Source organism: Accipiter gentilis, chromosome 1, assembly GCF_929443795.1.
Source record: "Accipiter gentilis chromosome 1, bAccGen1.1, whole genome shotgun sequence".
Classification (NCBI taxonomy): Eukaryota; Metazoa; Chordata; class Aves; order Accipitriformes; family Accipitridae; genus Astur; species Astur gentilis.
In genome coordinates this window covers 32553846-32570711 of record NC_064880.1, presented here as the reverse complement: position 1 = coordinate 32570711, position 16866 = coordinate 32553846, and the positions used below count along the sequence as shown (strand labels likewise).

Sequence of the window (16866 nt, the reverse complement as noted above, 5' to 3'; positions counted from 1 at the left end):
GCTGGGGGTCTGGCTAGAAAGGGATTTTGCACTCTTGCACCTCATGCTTTTCACATATCATTATCCATTCTCCACCTCAGGCCAGTATATTTTAGTACAAAGATTTATTTTAAAGAGAAAAGGGGTTAATCATTACTTTTTTTGAGTTAATTGTGTAGAAATGATGCTGCCATTAAGTCTGGAATGTGAAGGGAACTTTACTAAGAGACACTGGTATAGTAGTTAATGGTGCTGTTTAAATGCTGTTTATTGAACAGTTCCACAGTTCACCCTTTAAGGAGAGGAGAGAAATTGAACCATTTGTTTACAATCGGTTTATCTAATCTAAAACCACCAACACTAAAATACCTCGGCCATAACCAGCTGGTTAATGCATTGCATCATTCTGAAGTCTTCCATATCTTGGCATACTTGGATGTCTTTAACATTTAACCTTAACTCTGCATGTCCTAGCTTTGCAATTGTTGATGTGGGGATAAATTCAACTTTTAAAAAATGTTGGTTTATGCCTAGTGACTACTAAGTACAGTTAATCCCATTTTAATGTATGTTTTGTCTGGAATACTATGCATGTCCATGAATGATAGTTTGTAGTGCCATGTAAGAACCATTGGTTAAGAAATACACAATTCCAGAGTTTCATCAGCTCTGAAAAATTAGTTCTTCTGAGGGGAAATTACTTTTCTCTTACTTAGTCTTACTGTTAGTGAGAATGTGATTAGTCAATACTTTTAGGAAACGTGGAAATGAATATGTGTCACGTGTAAGAGATTTTCAAGCAGGGTGTATAACCTGAGAAAATAATGTATTTTTGCACAAACATGAAACAACACATGAAGGACCATAAACTTTACTTTTAAAAACAGAAATAAAAGCATTGGCTTAACATTAAAGAGCACTGAAGTATTCCAGACTACTGCATTTTTTGCTGGAATAACAAATGCAAATATGGAAATAAAAAGTAGAGTTGTGAAATTTTCATCTCATCAGGAAACAAATGTGATTTCTCGCTCTGCTTTTCTGCAATTATCTGGTTTCTTCTCTTGGTGAAATGTTATAAACAGAGGTCACTGTGATCTCTGTACAGGAGATTTACATAAGTATGACAGAAGGGAAATTAGGCCAATAAATCAAAACGAACAGTTGTAGTTGCATATACCCCAAAGTTTTGTGTGCATTCCCAGACGTTTTCTCTACCATTTCACCATGTACAATATTTGCACACTGTTACCAGATTCATTAAGGTGAAACGTTTTACCTTCCTCCAAAATATCCCATATGGTCCATTGCTGTACAAAGATTTTAGATTAGGTAAAATAATTGGATGACCCTATGTGGCACATGCTGTGCTGCCATGCAGTTATCCTGAGCACATCGAGTCAAACTACTTGCGCATCTGTAGTTACGTGATTCAGTCATGAAAACAGGCACCAGATGGAAAACAAAGTGTTTGCTTAAAAAAATGCATGGATTTGAGCTTTGGAACACTAATCTAGAGACTTTTTACTGTGCAGAATGCAAACTCTAAAAGCAGTTCTGGAAATTGCCAGTCTCTCAGTGCTAGACCTTATTTCTGATGAGTCGAGTCATTTCTGCCTTATTTTTGATGACATAACTGAAAAGGAACAGGAAGACCTGATGTTGAAAATCTGACATCCCAGTGTGTTTAACCAGTTACAGGAGTTTTCTGTGCAGTGGTTGGATCAGTCGAAACATTTGGAAAAACACTATGTAGAGGAAGGTTTTATGAAATACTGGGAGGCAATATGTTTACATACAGAAACTGAAGTTATTCCCGTAGTTTGTAAAGTTACTGTCATTCTGAATAGCTTGCTTTCTTAGAAGACAGATAAATTTAGATTTATAAAAACATTTGTTAAGGTAAGAAAAATGGGCATTGCTTTATTTATGGGGGTTTTTCTGAGTATCAAAAGCAACTACATTCTAGATTATGAGAGCACGGTAATGGAGAGGGTGCTACATGTGAAAGATATTGAAGTTTGTCATAAACAAAATGGTATAGTCAGGCATGTAAATTGCATAGCTCAAAAATACTTTTTGGTGAGGTATTTGTCACAAATAAGAAGTCAACTTCTCAGTAATTAGAATGTCATTGCTAAGATAGTAAGATTCAAAAATTAAGAGATCCCCCTTGACTATTTTATTGCATCAGTGCTATCTAAAAACTTGTGTGGTTTTAAAACTGCCAACTACAACATGCCTTAAAAGATGTATGAACAACTAGAAAACTAATATCACTCACTTGAATCCTTCCTTCCTTCTAAGGAAAGGAACTGCTTAAGTTACATACATGTGTAAATAACATGGCTATCTGAACTGGCTTTTGAAGCAAACAGTAATTTACTTAGTGCAACTTCCCTGATGTATCTATCAAGTATCTGTTGAAATTGCATGCTATCACAAATTGTTTGTGATATGTATATTTTAAATCAGAGTTTTATTAGTGCAATTCATAATACCATTTGTCTTGTGAAAACTGGCATCATTACGTTCAGTAATAACGTGGAGGAAATGTACTTTTTTTCTTTTAAAATGCACTGTGTGTCTCCATATGTACTAAATGGTATGACTCAGTATTTTGAAAGAGTTGGCTAAAGAATTTGCAATATCATGTTATTGAGAAAGTAATTGCATTAAAAATAACTCAGTAATACATAATCTCCTATCATTATTCAGAGTGGGCAATGTCTCCAGTTGGTGAATATCTAAGTCTCTGGTCCAGGACTGATGCCAGTGCTTCTGTCTTCAGACATAATTTCGTTCCCCTTTGGTCTTTATTGACTATTTTACTGGTTCTTTTTTATTTCTTGTGACAACTGGAGCTAATATATAGAGATAACTAGAGCTAATATTTGAAAATCATATTCTCCTGATTCTAAAAAAAAAAAAAAAAAAAATAGTCTTGTGCTGTTGCATTCTTTCTAATTGCTTCTCCATATTTTCTTCAGTATGAGGTGGGATATTTTCTTGCCTTTATGTGGCTACAGAGGAATCTGTGTTTGAGGTTCACTGGTTGGATTCTTCTCTTTATGTTTTAAAGAACATCTGATGGCTCTTCCCCATGCTAATAATTAAGAGAATGGTTTGCTCAACCTGCCAGTTCCTCTCAAACACAATGTAAATAGAGTAGCACTGGTAGAAGTATAACTTAATAAAGACCAAGGCAGTACATGGTTGTTCATAAATGAGAGCTGAGGTGGAAGTTGCTACCATCTGACAATGTACTTGTGCTAAAATAACCTTAATTTTGTAAACTAACTGGCACGTGTTCTTGCTGTTACTTAACAATTTTTTGCAAGTAGAGTTACTTAAATACTATAGAACCATTCTTCATTAATGCATGGTGGCTTTACAGGCAGGGATTGATCCATTCATTCTTAATTCAGTTGAAACATGTTTGCATCCCTTTTTCATTAACTATTTGCACAATAATGTTATTTCACATAGTTGTTAAGGGCTGTTCTTTGCAAGGGAATGTGGACAAAAGAAAAGTCAATGTTTTTTAGTATGGGCTGGCTCCAAAGGCCACTAAAATTGATCATAATCATTCCAATTGATTGCTTATCCCAATGAAACAGGAAAAAGACATTGTGCCTAATGACTTAATCATAACCACAGAAATCCTTGTGAGTAAAGAAAATTATTACATTCATATCAGGAGTAATTCACTTGTTCTTTCTTTAAAATAGCTGCTAGTGCTGTTTAACCATCAGCACTGATAAAATCCTTGCCAATACAATAGCAGTGACAACTGTTTTAATTATGCATATATAGAGGTGTGAAACACAAGTGGGTACTCATGCAGTCTGAACATCTTGCTGTCTGTAAATTAAGATTGATATGAGCGTTGTTTTTACTGTAAACCAATCTTTATTCACACACAATGGCAGCCTTTCAGCTTCAATAATCAGTCAGTATCACTGTATCATTGTGCTGCCTACCCTCCTAGTGCTGGCCTTTATCTTCACTGATGGAGAATATTCAGTCTTTCTGTTAGGCATACTGAAAATGGGAAGCTCCCCTGAGTTCCTTTGATGGAAGTGATCTTGTTACAAGCTCAAGAGCCTTGGACTTCTTATGTGGATTTATGCTTCCCAAAGAATGTCAAGGCCATTTATATTTCTTTGTGGAAAATGACTGATACCAGTTACTAAAATAGTGAATATTCTGAAATGCCTTTTTTGGCACGTCTCATAAGAAACAGGCAGCAGGTCATGATAACTTACTTTTGGTGCTTTTGTCTTTCTTTGGTGCTAGTATTTGACTTTTCTCCCACTCGGAAATCTGTAAAGGTCCATTGAACACCTAGGGGAGCACCTGCTTATTCAATAGAAATTGCAGACTTGCAGTGAGATGTAACCGTGCCAAAGTGTGTTATGCAGCTCTGTAGATGGTGTACTTATTTTACACATTATGCAAAAGGTTTTATTTTTGCCTTCCTTTCTATTACTCTGATTTCTAGCACTTTTCCTTATTCTCCCTGTCCTGCATTCACTTGTTCACCTGAAAAATTCGAAGCAACCGTGGGTGTTCCCTAAGTTGCACTGGTTTGTGAAAGACCTTTATGGATGATTACACTCACTGGGGATTTCTCAAATGCAGCAGATTCCTGTCACCACTATGGTACCACTTATTGTCCTGTGTCACGTATATGCTTAAATGTCCGTTCATGATAGCTGTGTCATGATTTATGAAGAAGACTGAGTATAAGGGAGAGTTTGGCCTATGACTTCTAGAGATGCAGCTCTGAGCTAGAGAAGAGCAATGAAAGTACATATTGATTGTCAAGTCAATTCTTTCTTTGTCATTTGGTTTTGCAGGTATTACTGCCTTGCATTCAAGGCACACGAGACTCCCCTTGGTAGCAGAGAAAACTGTCTTGCCATTTTGGAGAAATCTAAACTAGACAACTGGATTCTTGGGAAAACCAAGGTAGAGGGTGCTAACATTTTCTCAAGGATATTATCCTTTTAGCAAAACACGTCTAACAGCAGTTTGAAAAGTACTGCATGAATGAACAAAAGAGCAAGGTACTTGCTCCAGTTAGCCTCCCAGGTTACGAAGGTGCCCTCCCAAGCTAGCTGAGTTAGTGCTGCAAGAGGAGGGGTGCATTGGGTACCTCCCCAAAGCACGTTCTGCACAGGGCTGCCTTCATAAGGGCAGTACATCTGCTAGTGCCCCCGCTGTGGTAGTGCCTTCCTGAAGTTCCTCCTGCTCTTAACCATAGCATGACTGAAACTTCACGCGCTGGCCCATCCAGTGAGCCTGGTTAGTACATTATTAATTTGTGGAGTTTCAGGTGAGATCCTTCTGGCTCTGTCAAGAGCCTTTGTTCATGGTTTAAAATGGAGTGGGTTCCGTGCACAACAGAAAAACAAGAATTTTCCTGCTCAAGACCCAGATAAAGTGTCTGTAAGCACCCACAGGATTTGCCCCCCCAAAGCAGTATGCTGTTAGACAATACTAAGTTTAAAAACAAATTCAACCCAGGATTTATCTTCTCACTGTCAAGAAAGGCTATATTTCAAAATTGTTGATACCTGAAAATAACCCCCTGGCCAATTTACTTTGTCAAGGGGGTAAATATGTGGTTTTGCAATGGGGTGATTATAATCAGTGGAATAATGAAATTCCACAAGCATACTGAGAGCAAATATTTGATGCACAAGATTGCTATGATATTAGCAACCAGTATTTTATCAGTTTTCTCAGCAATGGTGCCCTAAAATAGGCTGACATAAGACTAATGAAAAGGTAGAATACAAGAGGTTATGTTACTGCCTGCATGTAATATTGATTTTATTTTTTTTTGTTCCGTTTCAGGTTTTTCTAAAGTATTACCATATAGAGCAGTTAAATTTGTTCCTGAGAGAAGTTATAGGGAGAGTGGTGGTCATGCAAGCCTATATCAAGGGATGGCTTGGAGCAAGGAGATACAAGAAAGTCAAAGAGAAAAGAGAAAATAGTGCTGTTACCATACAGTCAGGTAAATGTTCACATTCCCTATTTCATTAAGTGTTTTTGCATTTCAGGCTGTTAAATTGCATGCACATTATTTATTCATTCATAATAGTTTATTATGAAATCAAAATAACTGGCAGTACTTTTCTCTCCAGCTAATTGATGCAAATATTATTGATTTACTTCTAAGGTGTCATATTAGTATTTTGGATGTGATGCCTGTGCACAAAATGAAAATGTTGTTAGGTATGTCTATGCTAGCATGCAGCACTTAAATGAAATGCAGTAGCATGCCCTCCCCCACCACGCATACCAGAATTCCAGATAATATACATTGTGGGGTGGCCTGAGAGGCTGATTATCAGCAATTCAGCAGGCTTCCTTATAAAGAATTTGGGGAGGTGAGTGAGGAGGGGAGTTCTTGTGCTGACATGATCACGCACCTTTGCCTTTTGGGTTAGGACATCAGTGAGCACATGGTGACAATTAAAATTTGGATGAGTGAAGTGGTGTTTGAAGTTGTGGGGATATCAATACTACAGTTGCAAACCCAGAGTTCAACATGTGGGTGGGTGGGGAAGAGGTATTGGTGATGGGGGCTGGAGTGGTTATGGCAGGAGGGATGAAAGTTTCAGCACATCTCTGACTCTGTAGACTCTGTAGCACTTCCTTAAATAAATGTAATTTCCAGCACATGGGTTTGTATTTTTAGCCTGGAGAGGATATGAAGCTCGCAGGAAGTACAAGGAAATAAGGAACAGAAGAACTGATGCTGCTATACATATTCAAGCAGGTAATTAAAACATTATTTCATTTGCCAACACCTATTTTGCTGTGGGTAATTTCATGTGTCAGTGTTTATAGCCAAGAGAAATGCAACTACAGTCCAAACAAAAACTATCAAAAACATTTCTTCGATCATTTGTTCTTCAGTATCAAATGACATCAGTGACAGGTATCAGGCACTTTGGGCTTCTTCTAAGTACTTCTCTGGAAGCAAAACATACTGATTAAAAGCTATTGAGTTAATTCTTTAAGATTCTTCTGAGCACAGTCTGTATGATTCAACTATAGAGCTGATATGAAGCACTGAATTGATTTGACTAACAGTATGGATGGGAGGCACTGGACATACATTTCTCTGTCTTTGTGTCAAGCCCTGATCTTGGCAGGTTGCCAGGTTTTTGTTTTGACTGCTTGCTGGGTTTGCCAGCTTTGGCCAATCTTTTGACTCTCTGCCAGACTCCTATGCAGCCATATCAATATGAATTTGAATAAACTTTAAAGAGATTATTGGAAGAACAGGCCCATAGGGCTGTGTAGGTCTCTAGTAGAGAGCAGGGTACCATATGGCACAGAAATTTAAGAACCAGTGCCTCAATGGTGTTTTCAGATGCTGCCAATATGAAGCAGCCTCCATATGATGCAGTGTAATACACCTTCCCTGTCCAACCCCAGGTTGAAAGACTAGCCGATCAAAAATGAGTTGTGGCAAATATGTTTACAGATAAACCAAGGTACCACCTTTATTCTACCAGCTTCCTGTGCTATAATTCCTTAAGTTTTGTCACCTCCCTATTCTGTATCATATAGTCTAAAAGTCTGAAGTCTATAGTCTGAAGAAGATGTGTTCTAAATATTCTTTTACTTTGTTCTCAAGGCATTTCCAGTAAATTTGTTTTTCTTTTGTCAAAGTTTGCTACTCTGAAATTAAGCATTGCAGTGACTTTCAGCAGAAAACAGAATACCAGTCTGGTTACAGAAATGAACAGAGTATCATTAGGATAAAATAATAATTTATAACTTTGCATGCATACTGTTTTGTAGAATCATAAACTATAGCTCTAGGGTCAAATGCAGAATATTCTCTTAAATGGAGAACTGTTAAGGAGAAATTTTTTCTCCCATTACAACAAGCACTGAAGGACTGCATAAGCACCCTCTCCCCTTCTTCCTCTCCTTTGTGTTGTCATTTTCTATTGTTTTCATGATAGCACAGACAGTAGATCTTAAAGTACCGTCTGCAACTATTTTCTGGAGTATTTGCTACATTTACACATGGCCATACCTGCACTTTGATTTCCTGACTTATAACAGCCTTTTGCCATAAAAAGGAAAGTGAAGCAGTTGACCCATCACTGTCCCACTATTACCAGTACCTTAAGATGAGATTTATCTCAGGTTCAGTAGGAAGCTGGTGTATAGCAGTATCACTTGGATACTGGTAGGGGACATCCTGCCTTAGAGTTTTATCCAGCTAGATTTCTTAGGCATGTAGGAGAACTAGCTCTTTAGAGAAAGCAACTGATCTGTTCTGCTCTTTGCACACATAGGAGAGATTCAGAGCTGTGTTCTTTCCTGCCATCTCTTAGACACTGCGTTGAACATGGCAGAGCAGAGGCAGTGGGAGTGTATGCATACCCTTGAATTTGGACGCTTCTATTGAACCCTCTGGACCTAATGCTGGAGGAATGCTGTTAGCACTCTTCCCACTAACACACACGCTGTCTTCCTTTGTAACCTGGCACTTGACAGTTTCAGTGATCAGTCTGGGTGAATAAGCATGAGGACTATAGGGTTAAGAGTGACACAGTGCACCTTTGTATTAATTAGGCTGTCTGCTCCTCCTATCTTTGGCATAGCATTTTGAAGGGGTATAGTAATAATAATAATCCTCAATACATTTCTGTCTGCCTTTGAAAACCTTTATCTAGGACTTCTTATTTGAAAATTATTCTTGTGCACATTTTCTCTTCTCTACATGCTAAGTATTCTGTGTTTCAAATAAAAGCTCATGCTTGCTAATGGTGGCCATTTTCCAGGTTTTAAAATACACCGACAGTCTTTCTGTTGTTTACATCACACTGTCCAAGTGCCTAGTGACATGGAGACAAAAGCAGCTCCAAATCTCTCCCTTCCCTGCACATCTTATAATGTGAATGTGTAGTTCAAGGCAGCTTTTCAGTAAAATGGAGTATGATCACCTTTGTATTTTTTTTTTTTTTAAATGAGCCATTTCAGGCAGTGAGATAGATTGTTTGCATTTGTCATCCAGACATTAGCAAAACCATATAATTAAAATATATGTACTTCCCTCTCCTTTCCCTCCCCCCCTGCTCAAGCAGGCCTTGAAATTTAGGAAGCATTTGGCTTACATGTTTCTACAGAACAGCACATATTGAAATTTGTTTTCCTTTCATCTCTTTCCCAATAAAAGCAGCCGCTCGGCTTATCCCTTTAGCTTCCTCAGAACTTCCTTTCAGAATTCCCGATCTATTACAGCACATTCACATACCAGAAACAAGATGCCTTTTCATGCTGTCAACCTTTTTCATCTGAAATGTAAATTAATTCTTGCTGGTACGCTTTGACAGAGATCAAAGTAGGGGTATTAACCTTATTGGGCCTTCTCTTCATCAGAATCAGTTCCAAAGACTGTGAGGGTAGTGTTAGGAGGCCAGTCTTCACTGTTATCTATGGCCCTCCTCCAGGCAGTCCTCTGTCTACAAGTCAGCATTTCAAAGGCGCTGATTTCTTTTGTAAATGACCTTATCATTACTTTAAACTGTGTGAAAAATGATTTGCCTGAATAATTCTTGCAGGATTATCCTGCTCATTTTAATTGTGGGGGGACTTCATTCAGATTCCAGGATATTGTTTAAGTGGTTTTGACAGCAAGTGATCATAGCCTGATACAAAGGAGGAACACAGCTCCTGATTGGAAACCTCTTGACTTGTTCAGATTGTTCATTTCTTGCAAGTCAGTCTTTGAGGTAGGCTGCATTTGCATTTTAAAAATAAACAGATGCCTTTCAAATACATGAGCTGGTGGTCTGGAGATCTCTGTGGGCCCAGCAGTTCACTATCCATTGAAGAAACGTTGGAAGAAAAAACAAACTTAGAAAAAAAACAACCTTCACAATATACATGAGGATACAATTCCTGCGTGTATTACATTACCCGAAAAAAAGACATTATTTCAGATGGGGGAAAATACCCTTGCTAGGAAACAAAATATTTGTGAATTTAAATTAGGTGGGGAAGAAAAAGCTACCCTACCCTACTTCAGCATATCTACATCACAGGTTCTCAGAATACACAGATCTTATTAGACTCATGGCTAAAATGGTACACAAGGTCTTTCCTACTTCTTCCAGTCACACTTTCCCAAACTGTGAAGTTTCGAAAATGCTAATTTTTAGCTTAGAGACAAATTGTAAAGAAGATTTTGTGTAAAGTGTTTATCAATACTTTGCACTTCTGAGTATTTCTTTGTAATTGGGATTTGTATTGTTTTGATTTATATCTACGTAAAAGGAAAAATATTTTTTAAAATAAAGAATTTTTAAAAATTATGTTGTCAGATTCACAGCTGGTTTAAATCAGTGTACATCCACTGAATCATCTGACTGAAATGTTGCTGCACTGATTTACCTCACATGCAAGTCTTATTTAATGTTTCTTTGTATTGGAATAATGGACTAATTAGAATTTAAAACAATAGATAATACAATTGAAAAAGTACGTTTTTTAGTTATGATAGCATGTATTTCCATGCAGTGGGACTGTTGTCCTGAAATTCTTAAGGGAGGATTTTAATCTGGTTATTTCATTTGTGAACTAACATTGCCAAAATGCCAAATGAGTGGTGCATGCGATTCACTTAGATCCAAGGTGACATCACTGAATTCATTTTAATTAGGCCCACTTTAGCCATCTGGGATATACTGTGCAGCTCTGGTCAGGACTGAGTTTAACTATGCTTCCAGAGGTGAAAGGCAAATGACTAATCCATTGAGCCACCATCTCCTCCTCCAACACGTGCTCACACACTCACCATATGTCACATTGTATTGGAAAATTCTTCACCAAGAACCCAAGATTTGGGCTTTTTTTTTTTTTTTTTTTAAAATGAAAAGTGATGGATGTTCAGAAGGAAACCAAATGAAGCATCACTTTGTAAAATGCTTTCTTTCTGTAACTTCTGCCCATGCAGTGTTGCTCACTATTTACATATCTCGTAACATGTGCTTCTGGCAAAATTTACTCCATTATAATAAAAAAAGAGGGCCTGAGAACAGCTGTAATTTACTATTTTACATTTATAATAAATGTAAGCTTTTAATAAAAGTGTTACCTTTGGGATTTTCAACAGCAAAGATTTAATATTGGCTTCAATAGAAGACAGGGAAGTTTTTCTTGAAAACCCTATGTTCACCTATTTATGTCACTATGTACATGTGTGTGTACATGTATTCCACTAATACTGTTGTATAGATCTAAGAATTACATGAGTAAAATGTTCCAAAAACTTCGAAGCATGTTATAAATCTATCTAAAATTTTTTTTTTTTAATTTTCCTGAAAATAACAACCACTAAGTAGCAGATCCAGTTTTACTTTTTTATATCACTAATTTTCTTCCTTTTAACTAAGTTGTCAGTGTGAGAACCATTGAAGAGATGTACGTGTTTCTCTTTATGGCAGCTGAATTTACTCATTGTATTACCTTGATTTCACATTCAAGGTAAACCAGACTGGTTTGTACAGGCTGCATAGCTTTGATTAACTTTACTCTTCCATCTCTTAGTGTTCTGTACTAGCTTAGGGCATCCAGTAATTCTTCACTTTCAGTATCTATCTCTTGTAACCATTAAAAGACTCCTGCCCTTGCAGGGAACATGTTAAGAAGGGTGAAAAGGCCTTATGATTTTGAAGTATGAGGTCCTACATTCTATCCCCATCTCTGAGCTAAGCTCTGTCGATGTGAGTACCTCTGCATTACCTTTTGTTTCCTCTCATGTTTTTGAGGGGAATAAAAGGAGACCATTCTTACTGCTTTTCATGCCCTTGCTAAAATCAGGAAGGGACAGCAATGTAAGTTGGAACAATAAGTTGGAAAATCTATTCCATTCCCTTGCTGATATTGACAGAGTTTTCGCAGTCATCTTCACTTTTTTTCTTTGACCACATCTCAAGATCAGAGGCTGTAATGCATGGTAATTAAAGACCCTATGTCCAAGTGGTGATGTGCATCAGTGACACCAGTCCTGATGGCAGCCTTGGTGAGTCTTCCTAATAGTCACTGCTTGTTACTGATAGTTACTGCTTGTACGTGAGAACTCGTGACTTGCTTTCTTGTAATCCTTCTGCCAGAGAACTTAAGAGGGGTTTTTTTCTGCCATTAAACAGGCATCACCCAATACCTATCCAGAGTGAGAGGTGAAAGAGGGGAGGTATTCATGGGACCCAGCAAAGGATGTGACTCTCTATCCCTTTTACTGTTCATTAGAATTAATTTGGCATGGAGTGAAGAATCAGATTCATGGGCTCCAAATCCTCTCAGATGTTGTTAGTTAAGCTGCTGAATGCTCTTTTAACTAGGCAAATTAAGAAAGTGATATGCTGTTCATAGCAAATCAACTTCTGATTACAAACTACCATGATATCTTCTCCTCAGCAAGCATGAGCTTTAATTTCCAAGTTGCTGTTATGTGCTATTTTAGGTGATATTATAGATTAAAAATGTGTCTGTGTAGAAGATGTCTGCTTAACATGATTTTTTATGACTGAGAATGAATCCTCCTGCTGTTTAAAATACTACTTCATCTCCTTTCTTCATAGTTCTTGCATATAGACCTGTGATTGCTTAGTTTTGATCTTTCTACACTGTGCTTCACAATTTGTTCTGTAACTATATATTCCCTATGGGAATCAGAGGGAAAATGCCTGGACTTTGCCTATCTGGAATTGTGCAACATTGTGTGTAATGTATATGCCTTGGTATTTAGACCTTAAAACAAAGGTTTTTAACTGCAAGACACCAAATTTCAGACTCCCTGAGGTAAATACATTCTTGGTTTGCTAGGTGCTGGAGCTGACAGAAAATGCACTTTGTGTGGGAACTGATCAGTACAAGAAGTAAAAATTCATGTCCAAAATTGTGGCACATAAAACATTTAACACTGAGTTACTAATAGTGCTAAAATTAAGTTCAGTTCCTATGTTGCTTTTCAGATCCTGTCATCTTTGGCTATGTAAAGATCAGGGTTAAAGATACTGTTGCTGGAAAGTTTGGAATATAGACTGGATAAGGTGAAAATGAGGTGACAGCTGGTAATCATTCTTCTTCAATGATGCAGTGATTGTTCATGGAGCAGTAGCAACATGAGTCTGCTAATTTCACACTCTTTGAGCCAAGTGCTTAGTGTCAAAACCAGCACCAGTCAGTAATGCAAATTGCTGTGATGGAGCAGCTTCCCAGCCTCTCAGACTCCCCCAGTAGAATTCTCTGCATATGCATTTCTTTTGAAACATTATAGATCCAGTTAATAAATGTTGAAAAGATGCAGTCCTACTAACACTCTATGAAGCTTTTGAGAGAGAGAGAAGTTTGTTTATCCTGCTGCTTCAGTTATCCCATGAGTCAAAGGGAAAGTAGGAAAAATATAGCCATTTACCTGTCAGATTCAAGATATTCTAGAAGAATGTTAGAAACCAGCTTGTGGAAAGGTTAAGTTGAAGAGGAGCTGATTTTGAAAATATGCATGAAAACAAAAGACAGGTTAAAAACTATGTTTTTTAAATCAAATATAACAGGTTTTATGTAGTGAATGAGGAAAAGACCAAAATGGTTATACTGACATTAATAAGAGTCTCTGGGAAAAAGAATTTTAAAAAATAAAATCACAGTAGCTATCAGGGTTGATTTTATAGACACACACATGTGCAAACAAGTAATAAAAGTTGAGAAATTACTAAGGATAAAACTGAAGTTTATCTTATTAGTTTGGTTGTTTCAGTGCTGCTTTATTTTTATATTAGCCCGTCCACTGACTGATACTCAGCATGTTTCAGCTGCAGAGAGGTGGCTGCTGGCCAGCTGTCTCTGCTGCCAATATCAGAGTAGGCTCCTTGTCTGGTCAGTAGGGGATAGTTAAGGATTGGAAGCCTGATTACATGGGGCAAGTGAATGCTTGCCTCATCTCTGCCAGACAGACTGACTTTTCCAGTCTGATTATTAAGGGTGGAAAGTTCCTCAGCCTCACGATACCTGAGCTCTGTATTCAGTACAACACCTCAGCAGGCCCAACTTCTGTCATGCCTTCTGTAAAGTGAATGGTTATTTTTTTTTAGTAACCTCTCATTAAAAGGCAATTTTTGCAGCTTCTTACCCTGGAAACCTCAGTAGCACTGAAACACTTAGATTGTTATGGAGCATTGCATACCACAGCTTGGACTGTTCAGATGGTTTTCATTTTCTTTTACTGCACAATTAAGTGCAACACCACATACTTTTGTGGAGGTAGGTGGCTGAAATGAAGACCATTAACACTATACAGGAATTAAAATAGAAAAGAAGGGATTAGTTACAGCCCTTTCCTAAAGGAAAGAGCAGATGCAATCGAGGTAACTCTGTTTTGTTTCCTCCACCATCTTTTCATTACCCAAAAAAACCCCAAAAACATGAATGGGGAGCTAAATTTATAAAAGTAGTTAAATGTAAGAAAAGTGAAATCAATTATCTCATAATTTGGTAATAATTGAGGGACTGTAAATTCCACAGGGTCTTTATTCTCTGTTGTGTAGGTAATGTCTACTTCTAGCATTTTCATAAAATCAGAGGTGTGAGATACAGGGAAGACTTGCTAATCTTCTGATCAACTTCTTTGTTCTCAATTTATTCTATATTTATTCTGCCTCCTGATTTCCCTTTGTAATCTACAATGTTATCTTGACCCTGATTCTACATGAGGTTACCCTAGACCCCATTTCTGTGCCTATCCTGCATCTCACTGTCATATTTAACCCTGGACTCTAGGAATCCCAATGAGGGGTCTCTTCTCCTCCTTTGGGTGATTAGTCCCCAGACTGACTCTGCTTTTGCACGTGTTTAGTGTGCTTAGAAGCTTTCCTGGACGGGGAAGGTTTTTTCCTCAAAATCATAATATTTCCTGATCTTAGCTCCAATTTTCCTTTACATATCATCTCACTGTTTAAGTTGCAGTCCTACTAGACTAATAAACAACTCATTTCCCTCACAACTCTCAGCCTTCTTATTCATAACTGCTTGTTGTACCCTTCAGCTATGGCATTGATACTGTACTTCATTTCTTCGTTATTCAGCCTTCCCCTTTTATCAAGATATTTCTACTTAAATAATGCTTGAAATAAACCCTACAAAAAATAAAATTTTACAATTTCTGGGTTTAAGTGTACATTGCAATACATTTAGTCTTTTGACCGAAGTGCAGTATGTATTGCTATTTGTGGTTTGTGCTGGAGCTTTATTCCTAACTGCTCACAGGTGTCCAGAATTCAAGCAAATTCATGTTGGATAAAACTACAGAAGTAATTAAGTAATTTAGGTATCCAAATTCAGAGGCAGTCCCTGGAAATAAAAGGATGTAGATATCTTCAAAATGTTATTCATTGCTATTTTCTTTGCCATTTCATTTCAGTGCATGTTTGTTACTTCATTTAGTATTTCTAGTGATTGTTTTGTTCTGCTCTTTTTTTTATGAATGGTATAAATTCCAATCTCTGTAGTTTGGGGTTTTTATCCTGATTATTTGTATGAGAGGTATTTTAAATGTTTAATTATGGTTACAGTTAATTGAAAAAGAGGAAAAAAATTTATTAATTTTTCTAGTTTTAATTGAATATATCTGTCCCTGGCTCCTCACCCCCCTACCCCACAATAAAAGCAGGTAAAACTTCTGATTCTGTAAAATTCTGATTAGCTCAAATCATGAGAGCTGTGATTAAAGAAGGTATTTTGGAAGTGATTTTCTATTATGTATTTTGATACATTCTAAGCTGGATTCCTATTTAAGTTAGACATGTTCTCATTTTGAGGCCTCTTTTCCTCACCTGGGCTGTGCCAAGTGGTCACTATAACAGTAAGAGTGTAAGGCCCTGTATGATTTCCAGCTGTTAACATTGCAAACATTGGAGCCACCCCTGTGAGGTGCTACATGTTCTTTCTGTCCACTGGTTCAGTAAAAGTTGAGGGCATTCACACAGTAAAAGTCTGTATTTCAGGCTCTGCAGAATTCTTCTCTGATTTCTAACTATGTTTTTTAGCTTTCAGGGGATATATTGTTCGTAAAAACTACACAAGATTGAAAAGCAGCACTGGCTGCGTAGCAGATCCTCAGCTTATAAGCAGCTGCTCTATTTCTGATTTTGGCTGTGAAGAGCGCTGGTGAGTTGAATCCTTTGCTGTCTATTATCTAACAGAAGTCATTTTCCACACAATGAGATCTGAAAGGAGCAGGCATGTCATCATGATTCAGCCAGCTCTTAGGGAATCTGCAATTTTCTGAGGATGAGCACCTGTAGGTTAGCTAGTCTCCCCACCAGTTGAGTCATCTCAATGTTCTCCCGGTTAGCAGAGTTAGATTTATTGCAGCGCTGGTTGTCCTGGGTTGCTGTCCTGTTTCTGTGCACTTTTCAGAAGTACCCAGAGTACCGTAGATTGCAGACAGGATTGCAAATGCTTAGCATTTCAGAACTGACTGCAGTACGTGTTATTAAATTCTCAAGAGTAGAAATTTACCCTTCTGTGTCTGTAAAGCTCCATGCAGACCAGCAATGAGGTAGGGAAAAGAGCTGTAAAAAGCAGATGGACAAGTCACCAACAGAAAGCCCAGGAGTACTGTCAACCATAATAGTGGTGCCCTCCTCTTCGTACAGGAAGGGTATTTTAACCTTCTTTACCAATGGAGTCACTCCAGACAAATGTCCCCGACACTTCCTTGGGTATGAGAGGCAAGAGGGATCTGTTACATCTTTAGCTGTTGTCAAAATCTGTCTCTCCCACAGTGTTCTAGGAGAGGTGGCTGCATTTGCTGGATTAATCCCTTTCGTTAGCAAGTTTCAG

At 37.7% G+C, this 16866-nt stretch overlaps 2 protein-coding genes across 15 annotated transcripts in view; one reads left to right on the top strand and one right to left on the bottom strand.

Annotated features, from left to right (window-relative positions):
- Positions 1 to 16866, bottom strand: part of METTL5 (methyltransferase 5, N6-adenosine) — a 414631-nt gene that overhangs the window by 278398 nt on the left and 119367 nt on the right. The gene's annotated exons all lie outside the window — the stretch shown is intronic.
- Positions 1 to 16866, top strand: part of MYO3B (myosin IIIB) — a 212028-nt gene that overhangs the window by 141410 nt on the left and 53752 nt on the right. For 12 of the 14 annotated variants that reach the window (XM_049808063.1, XM_049807983.1, XM_049808038.1 and 9 more), the window contains 4 exons: positions 4842 to 4953; positions 5845 to 6007; positions 6695 to 6775; positions 16068 to 16188. In XM_049808063.1, the coding sequence (XP_049664020.1) occupies positions 4842 to 4953; positions 5845 to 6007; positions 6695 to 6775; positions 16068 to 16188 (477 nt within the window). The remainder of the gene's footprint in view (positions 1 to 4841; positions 4954 to 5844; positions 6008 to 6694; positions 6776 to 16067; positions 16189 to 16866) is intronic. The other 2 variants (XR_007506998.1, XR_007506997.1) reach the window with 1 other exon arrangement.